The following is a 9,928-nucleotide window of genomic DNA, read 5'->3' as shown; positions in this document are numbered from 1 at the left end:
ATAGAGGCCTCCTGTCAGCACCCTGTCAGTTCCCAACTATCAGAGATGGATACTCAGTCTTGAGTTCAGATGAGAGTCCTTGGATGAATGGCTTGTCTGATTAAAAAGTCTGCAAAGGACCCATTGAATTATCTGGTCTATGGACTGAGCTGTGCTACAGCAAAGTATCATGACGGGGTCTCTGACAATAAACAGGAAACTTTCAAGACCACAACCAGGAACCAACTTCAGATTCAATCTACATCCCTAAGTTCTAACAAAAAGACTGGAGGGAAGGACATAGTCTGACCTGCAAGTCTGGAAGTCTTTTGGAATTTTTTTGCCCTCTAAGCTGCCTTTTTTCAGCAGATCTGGACAGCATCAGAGAGACGAGACGACTATCAACAACTATCAACAACTGGCCTCTCGTCAATTTTGTCCAGGTGGAAAAAGAAATTCCCCATGACACTCCCCGGGAGCAATGTCAATGCTCTTGTGGGTACACCATCTCTGGAAAAATTATTTAAGAGTTCTCCCAGTGTTATGAGCGACTTTGCCCCCAATATGGCAGAATAATTAGCGCCCCATTGGTTACAGAAATTGTTTGGGAGCTTTGCTAGTTTCTTAAAAAATTATGATCATAGTATTTATTAGCATTTAGTGAGCATGAATGTGACTTGTGATGGATAATTGTTGGTGAATATATTATGGAACATAATCAAAGATAAATTCAAGAAAGTTTTGTTATACTTTTCACTGTAGTCATATTATTATCTTCAGCTTGATAAATCAATATTAATTTGGTTTTCTGTTGGCTTTGTATGCAGCCACATTTTAAATAGCAATTATTTCTTTATTCTTTCAATGTGACATTTGTCTCCATCTGGTGGTAGTAAACAAATGTAAACAATGTACATTAAAGACAATATACTGTAACTGCATCAGTAAATAATAAAGCCAGAGAAATGCTGAAACGTGAAATGGTTTATTGACTCACTGTAAACGAAATACCAGGCGGGTTTAAGGACTTGGCAACAAATTTAAAACACCATGGTTATGTATAACAGAGAAAAAGATGACAACAGATTAAAAATAATCATAATTACATGAACTGTGTAAAGGTGATGTCGAAAGTCTTTGAAAACTAAATTCCTAAAAATGATCTCTTATCATGAAGCCTATAATAAATAAAAATGTTGGTAAATGAACTGGAAATATATTTGTATTAATTGGTACCTCTGCTCCTAATTTAACACTTTTTTAAATATATTGCATTATTGGTCCACTAATATTACAATCAACATACAAAAAAGCCTTTTTAAAGTGCAATACAAAATGGGAATGATTGAGCTTCTAAAAATATTTTTTTTTTCTAATTTGCTAAAACATTTGCATATAATATAAGATCTTTTAAAAATAGGCATTAAGACATTTGCTTTGAAATCTTAAGTTGGGGACAAAAGCTTGCAGCAGAACACAGTGAAGAGATGACAGACTTACTGTTCATGAAAATACTAAATGTTGCATAAATCTAAGAAACTACAGTGAAGCATTTTTGCTTTGGAATGATAAGCTGAGGAATAAAAGCTCTAGTTTTTTAGCGAAGCGCGACTCCTGGAACGTCTAAAGAGAACGATGCATGTGGAAAGCTTTTCTAAAAATGCCAACCTGGATTAAAAACAAGCATAAGAAGGACAGTATTTTATAAGTGCTTTCTATCAGCTCAGTTGTGTTTCTACATACACAAAACACTGGAATCTGGAATGTCAGGGAGCGAATCAGAATCAGAAGGCGGAGGTGGACGTTTAGCTGTTCCCGAAGACGGTGTTGAGCTGCTGGGTGACCCGGATGAAGGTCGTCCTGCGGCTCAGCTCCTTCAGCTTAGCGGCTCCGACGTAGGTGCAGGTGGAGCGCACGCCTCCCAGGACGTCTCGTATCGTCTCATCCACCGGCCCTTTGTAGGGAACTTCCACCGTCTTCCCCTCCGACGCTCTGCAGGCGCAAAAAACACAAAGCATGACTCCGTCGTCGCAAAAAAAAAAAAAGAGATCAGATTCAAAAACAATAAAGCTGCTGTTTTTTTTAAAACAAAATCTCACCTGTAATCAGCTACGCCTCCTGAGTGCTTCTTCATCGCTGTGTCGGAGCTCATCCCATAAAACAGCTTGTATTTCTTGCCGTTTTTCTCGATGGTCTCGCCGCCGCTCTCGGAGTGACCAGCCAGCATCCCGCCCAGCATCACAAAGTCGGCTCCGGCGCCTGAAGAGAACCGCAGGGAGAAGTCAAACTCCTGATTTCAAATCGATGGGGATCACTTTGTCTTGAGACTCTTGATTCATTTTAAAAGCAGCTGAAGACAATAATGGTCCGACTCAAAATCAAGTTATGTTTATCGGTCTCCCCTAGGAGAAATTAAAGCTAGACAAATGGTAGACATGATTATGCCGTCATTACTGAAGCAATTTTATTCCTTCAGATATAAATAATATCTTAGACTTGTTTTCAACCATCAGCACCATTTAAATAGCTGTTTGTATCTTTCTATCTGAGGTGTAGAGGTGCTCTATAAACAAAATTTACTGAACTTCTATTTACTACTTTCATTTTAAAACAGTGAAACTTACCAAAAGCCTTAGAGACATCTCCTGGGCAGGTACATCCTCCATCCTGCAGGACAGAAGGACAACAACATGCATCATCTAACTTTAACTGTGGTTAAGATTTATTATAGCTTAAAATGCCTTGAGATCAATTTCTAACAGAGCTTAGAATGATGCTTAGAGATACAAACTGATAATCATGTTTATATTTATTTTTCACCTTTTGGATAGAGGATGCACTTAGCTTGAAGAGGAAAACCTGTTTTACATTTTCTTCATTTAAGTTCTCCAGATGAATCCGCAGATTTGTTCCCAGATTTAATTCCGAACTTTAGCTAGGCCACGCTGAAACTGAAGAAAAGCAGCCCAGCTTTGTTTTGTGTAAGGCCAACTTTTAGTAAATGAAGCCACAAAGTTCAGCGTGACTTTCATGAGACCACGACACATTTTCCCCACAAGGTTTAGGGAGATTTCAGCTGCTTCTCGAAAGTTTTCTTTGGAACAAAAGGCTTCTGTCTTGCATTCCTCTTGGCAAACTAACTGTCTAGTTTCAGTCTAATCTGTTCATCAATTTTGGAGAAACATACAATTTTTTTTTAAACATCACCAGTTGTCCCAGATTGCTGATGACTGTTTTGCAATCGATACATATCTATCCTGAGTGGTGCCTTTAAAATAAAAGATGATCAGAGATCAAGACACTTTCACCACAACATCTGAACCTTATTTTATGGTATCAGATTATTAATAACTGATGAGAATAAATGCTGAAGCTGATTTCAAAGGTTTTTAATTAAATTATTAGCTTACGGTTGTGCCCATTTATGCAACAAGGTTATTGCAACATATTTGTTTGTATACCAGTTAAATTGAACAGAATATTTCAGACAAAAGTTTCAAAATAACTTTCTATGGTCTCATTTTTACAACACAAAAAAACCCCAGCCAGTTTAACAGAGGTGAAGACACTTGTTAGGCGATATGAAGAACTAATTAAAGAACATAACATGATTTTTTTTTTTTTTGGCAAAAAATCCTAATAGGGTTGAATCATTGTGTAGAGAAGTTTTAATTTAGTGACTGTTTGTTCCAGGAGACTCACAGATATAATGTGGCCGCCCAGGCCGTGGGCTGCATCTGCACATTCAATCACAGCGCTGAGCTGCGGGTAGCCGACCCCTGTCTTCTTACGGGTGGTACACACAGAGCCTGAGGGCGAACATACAGAGAGCCTGAAACGTCTGCAAACGGCATAAATTTAGATGATGTATTAAAGTCAGAGCAGAGATTAAAGCAGTTCCTGATCTGGGAGACAAGCGAACTTAACACTCTGGAAATATTTAACTCAGGCTGCCTGGAAACACCGACAATCAGGAGGATGGTCACCTGGTCCGATGCCTACTTTAATGATGTCGGCTCCAGCAAGAATCAGTTCTTCCACCATTTCTCCTGTCACTACGTTCCCTGCCTGATCAAAAATTAAAAAAAAGGCTTTAGCTTTATTTTCTGCCAAAACGAAATTTTTACAGTCCAACGTTCTTCCTGAACGTTTACTGACCATTATGGTGTGTGAGGGAAACTTCTCCCGGACGTCTTTGACGAAGTGAACGAAGTGTTCGGAGTAGCCGTTGGCCACGTCTACACAGATGTACTTGAGCTGCGGCACGGCCTCCACGATGGCCGAGATCTTCTCAAAGTCTCCTTCTCCCGTCCCCGTGCTGACGGCAACACTCTAGGGACAAAATAAATAAAACAAAAAAACCCCCAGAGTATCCAATTTGAGACATTAGAAAAAAATACACATTTAGGATTTGACGTTGGGTTTTAGTGCAGAACTTGAATACCTCCAGGCACTTAGGATGCTTCGCAGCAAACTCTGACCAATCATCTATAGAGTAATGTTTGTGGATTGCAGTGAAGAGAGTGAACTAGAGGACACAGATAAATATGAAAATAAAGTCAATTAAGAAAAAAAAATATTTAATTCACATTTACTTATTTAAAGTGGGAAAAAATACAATGCTTAGGAAAAAAATACATCCCAGAAGCTTATTTCTATTATCCATTATTCAAAATGGGAAGTACAAGCAACTATTTCTACACATTTTCAATTAATCTTTCTCAACCACCTGATTTGGTACCAACAAATAACCCAGAAGAAGGTAAATACGATATGGCGTTCAAATGTTTTACGGTTTTAATCAACCTCGTGCAGAGCCTGGGCCATCTCGAAGGTCCCCACGGTGTCCATGTTGGCGGCGATGATGGGAATCCCTCTGTAGCTGCCCTTGGAGTTCCTGAAAGTGAAGCTCCTCAACAGGTCCACCTAGAGAGGAGAACACAACAAAACTTTATCAATATGTCATGCGAACACATTATTGGTGAAAGAATTAAGAAATATTTTTAGTCGTCACTGCTAAAAAAAAAAAAAAAAGGCAAGGAAGGAAAGAAACGTAAAAGAAACAGTTAATTAAAAAAATCATGTCATTTTTAATGATGAAATAAAGTTTTGGCGTAATCAGGTAAATAACCCGTAACTTTGATCAGAATCTACCGGACTGGCACCGCCATCTTGTTGGCAAGTTATCAAAGAGCTGATAGAAGCTTCCTTAAGATGCCCCTAAATAACTAGTGAACAAAAAGCATGATGAAGATCAGGGAACAAAGAAGACACGTCAGAGAGAAAGTTGCGGTTATCAACAATATTTCAAGATCGGGACATTTCACTGAGACACGGTGGTTCGGTTAAGCTAACAGACTGGGAAGGGAACGCACTGAGTGAAGTGAGAGAATTTGTTGGCATGAAAACTATTAGCCACACTCTCCACAAATCTGAAGAGAGGGGAGATTGGTAAAAATTAGTCAAATGAATCCCCCTGTGCAGTTTACTACAAACCCGTAGATGAAGGCATTTTGGTCAGATGAGACTAGTATTGAGCTTGTATAGACAACAATCAATCGGTGGTGGAAAAATAATAGTGAACATCACTCTGAACAATATGTAAGAACGTGGTGGTGGTGGCAGCATCATGCTGTGGGGAAGTTTGTCTTTTGCAGGAACATGAAAGCCGTTTAAAGTTGACGGCTTTCACTGAGGGGGGTCAGAGTACAAATAGACGAAAACGCATACAACGAGTTGCTTTGTTTTGGTCTGTGTAACAGAGACCACATTTGGACTTGACCCACCTCACTCCTGGACTTGAGCGTGCTCCGTTTGGGCCGGAGGAGAACATCCTTGAAGTCCAGCTTGATGTCATTCTCAATGCGAGGCATGGTGGAGAAACGGGATGTAGGCTAAAGATTAAAGCAGGAGACACTGAAAGAGACAGAGATCAGTTATCAAGACGGAGCCGCGTTTTTTTTGGTTCTTTTTCTCTCATTTCCTACCCATCTTCTCCATCATTCAACTTTTACATATTCACAGGAAGGTCGGAAAAGCCGATTTACGTTTTAAGGACTTCAAAAATATTACAGATAAGCATGGCTTCTTTTGGGGGGGGGGAAGAGAGAGTTTTGTAACATGTATGTAAAGCATGCTAGCTGATTCCACATGTCAGAGCGTGCAGACAGGGCAACCTCTTGTCAAGATTCAAGGTTACATCAGTGTACACCCTCACAATTCACGCTACTTTACTAGGACAAACAGCAGTTGCATAAGAACAGGGTGGATATTACACAACAAAATGCGACACATTTAGTAGAAGAAAGCGTTTACCGTTAGAAAAGTCAGATAGGATGTTATAAAAGTCGTCTGCACCGCCTCCCCACTTCCTCTCGCCGCTGTCAGGGAGGTTTTACAGCGGCGGACACAGGCTGCTCTGCCGCGCTGTAGTTTTTAGACGGCGTCCTCTCGAAGGTTACATCCGGGTAAGAACTACAAACGCGACAGTCGCTTTACGTCCCGCCGCACTGATGTCGTAAATGCGTCTTAAGGCAGTTAGAAAACAAATCAAATTTTTGCTTTTCTTCGTAGGGTATTTGCGTGAATGCCAGCGACATATATGTAGATCGCTTTGCAGCGGTGTTGATTGTTTTTTATTATAAAACAAATAAAACGAATAGTAAGTGAAGCGGAACAGTGTTGCTCTCACAAGCGGTGGCGGGGGATTTAATTAAAAAAACACAGGAAACAACCACTGGATTTCTAGAACAATTATTCTCCGACACAGAAGCTGAAAAATCATTTTTATTTACAGCCACAGCAGGTTAAACAATAAATCCTGTCAGCAGACTGCTCGCTAAATTATTACATCTGTGTATATTTATTCCAAAAATCATCCAACAAAGATGTTGATTAAAGTGAAGGTAAGAAACATGAAACAATGATTTCTATGGTTGGCTAATTGTTATCGTAGTGAATCATAATCTGCTTATCTCTGACTCTAAAGCGTTTTTATCACAGACTCTCACTGGCAAGGAGATAGAGATTGACATAGAGCCCACAGATAAGGTATATGATGGCATTTTGCATCTTCATTTGGACTTTGAACAGACCTAAACCGACTGATTGTATGTGTTTTCAAGCACTCATCTGTCCGACTGCAATATCTTCCAATGCAGGTGGAGCGAATTAAAGAAAGAGTGGAGGAGAAAGAGGGGATCCCTCCCCAGCAACAGAGGTTGATCTACAGTGGAAAACAGATGTAAGATTGTTTTTTCTCTCAGTGAGCAGTAATTTCAGTAAATTACTGCCATATTTTTGCAAACTCAACATTGTCGTTTAAAGGGAAAAATGAGTTGTAATTATCTTTTTAGTTAATAGTGAGCTGTTTGTGTGTGTGTGTGTGTGTGTGTGTGTGCGTAAATCATGTAAAACATTGTCAATAACAAAAATAATTTAGCATAATTGTGCGCCCAGAAATGAGACACGCATTACATTAGCAGCACCAGCTGTTTATGTTACTAGTTCAAGCATTAACAATTAGATTTGAAAGCCTCCTTCATTTAATTCATTAATTTTCTTTTCATGATGGCAGGTGAATACCTCCTTTTCAGTCACCTCTACAGTAATGTAGCTATTGGATTTTTAATTGAGGTTAAAAAGCAAAAAACTATAGTAAAACATAACATTTTCGTACTTGTGAAAATGTATGTTTCCTTACATTTGATTTAACATGAACGTTTCAGGTTAAAATAAACTTTTGGGGGACCTACAAGAAGTCGGCTTTGCTACAAACAAAGCCCTTCTGAGGACATCTCCCCTTTAAGTGAAGGACAGAATTGGATAAAAACACGATAATCAGAACGAGAGGGTAGATTTTGGGACAGTGTGTTATAAGCCTGGTGGGCCACCAGGCTTTACCTGTGCCCCCGCCAGGCTTATCATTGCGTATTTATTTAAGTTTTTTTAATATTTGCGTTTTTGTAAGACTTTATAGTTGGCATTCAGATATTTATCTTCCAATAACACATAATTTTCAAGTGATATTTTCAAATTCTCTGCCAACTTTAAAACATTTTCTTAACTCAAAAACCCGGTGGGCCGCTGGATGAATGACTGGCGAGCGCCCCAACCACCGGGCTTAGCAGGTTTTCTGGGGGAAACCTTGTGGTTGAAAGAATATTGCAGCGTTTTACTCTCAAAATGAAAACATTAAACAAAGTTGGCGACATTCCTCCACAGAATCTGAACACATTCATTTGAAATATTTTAAATTTATCGCCACTGGTTTAATAAAAGTAGTTTTACTGTCTTAATTTCTTATACAAAATGTTTTTTTGTTGTTTTATTCATGTTCAGGAACGACGAGAAAACGGCCGCAGACTACAAGATCCAGGGCGGCTCCGTCCTTCACCTGGTGCTCGCCCTCAGAGGAGGCCGCCCGCTCTGCTCCACGTTTTAACCTCTGGCGCAACAACAAGCTCAAACTGACACGACGCCTTCAAAGATCACAGCGCTACTGGAAGCGGTCGCACAATCACCTAGTGACACTGAAGTCGAACCAGTTTCTGCTTTCCATCTCCAGCTCCTCACAGCCTTTCGTGTGTTTTGTTGCCAAAGCCGTGTGCGCAGATGATAAATTCTTTAGCTTTGGATTAACACTTGACTGATTAGCTATTAAGAAAAAAACCCACTATTCAGTCGTCCTTTTGTCACTCTGTGCAAGTAATGTTTGTGATGGAGCAGAAGATGTCTGCTACGCCTGAAATTAATGAGACGACTGTAATTTAAAGCTGGATAAGGGATGTCAATCCTTGTAGAGTTAGATTGTCACAAAGTATCGCACAGGGTTTGACTGAGCTCTTATGAAGCATTGATGTAGCAGAGTAAGTGTGAGAAGACTAGCTTTAATAACAGGACTAACCCTAGACTACACAGGAACCATTGTTGGGTTGGGTTCAGCTTTTTTTTTTTTTGTCTTTATCCACTTCAGACAATCTTACTCTTGCTTTGTCTAGTTCTGTTTCAGAACAAAAATACTCTGCAAAACACGTATTTTTCTCTTATAATGGAGAAAAGGGCAAGTAAAGAACATTACCATGATGGTCAAGAGTCGGCGCGACTATCATGAACCTCATGGCTTTTTTTTTTTTTTTTCCACCTGCGTGACAGATTGATTTAACATGTTCATGGATAATTTGAACTTACTTCAATTCATGAAGAAGTAGTTTGTTTACTTTTCTTATCGCTGTGTCAGCACCTGTAATACCCTGTGCTTGTGTTCAGTGTCCTTTCAAACGTATGACTTTGTGAAATAAAACAGATTCTGTGAAGGCCTCGTGTTTCACTGTCCTGTGTTAAAACATTAGAGGATTTACAGAGAAAGCAACAGTTGATCTGAATCAGCCAGGTCCAGTCAGATGGAGCTGAGATGTAAGAAGCTGTTGAAAAGGTAGCCATTTTCTGTCATGTGACATATGCTGTATTGCTAAAAGTACAGGGTAATTGCCTTCACAAATAATCTTAGGTCACATTTTGTTCTGCATCTATAGAGTTTAGTATGATGTTTGTTCACTTTTCACAGCTATAACAACTTCAGTTTAGTTTACTTTGGTACTTTTGAACCTTTCCGTACATGTGTCAAAAAAAAAAAAAGCAAACAAATAAAGGCAAAGAAAATAAACAAGACTGGTACAGAAATAGATGAAAATTAAATTACTGTCAGTAACAAGAACACAAAACGTAGACTGAAAAAAGCATAGCTTATTACACCTTAGATTTTATATATATATATATATATATATATATATATATATATATATACAAATGGCATTATCAAAATCAATTCCTGTATATTTTTCTAAAACACATTTTTGAGGAATTCCAGCTGAGTCTGTTGTCGTTCTGAAAAGGCTTTCCATTAGATTTAGGAGTGTGTTTACGGGAATGTTTGACCAGAAGTGCATCC

General features: G+C 39.0%; 2 protein-coding genes across 2 annotated transcripts; one reads left to right on the top strand and one right to left on the bottom strand.

The window, feature by feature from the left end:
• Positions 1–948: 948 nt before the first annotated feature.
• Positions 949–6,421, bottom strand: gmpr2 (guanosine monophosphate reductase 2). Its single transcript, XM_032582120.1, has 10 exons — positions 6,295–6,421; positions 5,766–5,895; positions 4,786–4,905; positions 4,424–4,507; positions 4,138–4,311; positions 3,966–4,047; positions 3,682–3,788; positions 2,604–2,646; positions 2,079–2,238; positions 949–1,971 (listed from the first exon to the last, which is right to left on the bottom strand). Exons 2-10 carry the CDS (start codon positions 5,850–5,852, stop codon positions 1,785–1,787), a joined length of 1,044 nt encoding a protein of 347 aa, XP_032438011.1. The 5' UTR covers positions 5,853–5,895; positions 6,295–6,421; the 3' UTR covers positions 949–1,784.
• A 255-nt stretch (positions 6,422–6,676) lies between these two features.
• On the top strand, positions 6,677–9,295 carry nedd8 (NEDD8 ubiquitin like modifier). Its single transcript, XM_032582125.1, has 4 exons — positions 6,677–6,884; positions 6,982–7,029; positions 7,140–7,222; positions 8,320–9,295. Exons 1-4 carry the CDS (start codon positions 6,867–6,869, stop codon positions 8,420–8,422), a joined length of 252 nt encoding a protein of 83 aa, XP_032438016.1. The 5' UTR covers positions 6,677–6,866; the 3' UTR covers positions 8,423–9,295.
• The last annotated feature ends 633 nt before the right edge of the window (positions 9,296–9,928 follow it).

This window comes from Xiphophorus hellerii, chromosome 14 (genome assembly GCF_003331165.1).
Source record: "Xiphophorus hellerii strain 12219 chromosome 14, Xiphophorus_hellerii-4.1, whole genome shotgun sequence".
Classification (NCBI taxonomy): Eukaryota; Metazoa; Chordata; class Actinopteri; order Cyprinodontiformes; family Poeciliidae; genus Xiphophorus; species Xiphophorus hellerii.
The sequence above is the reverse complement of the archived record's forward strand: the minus strand, read 5'-3'. Positions and strand labels throughout refer to the sequence as shown.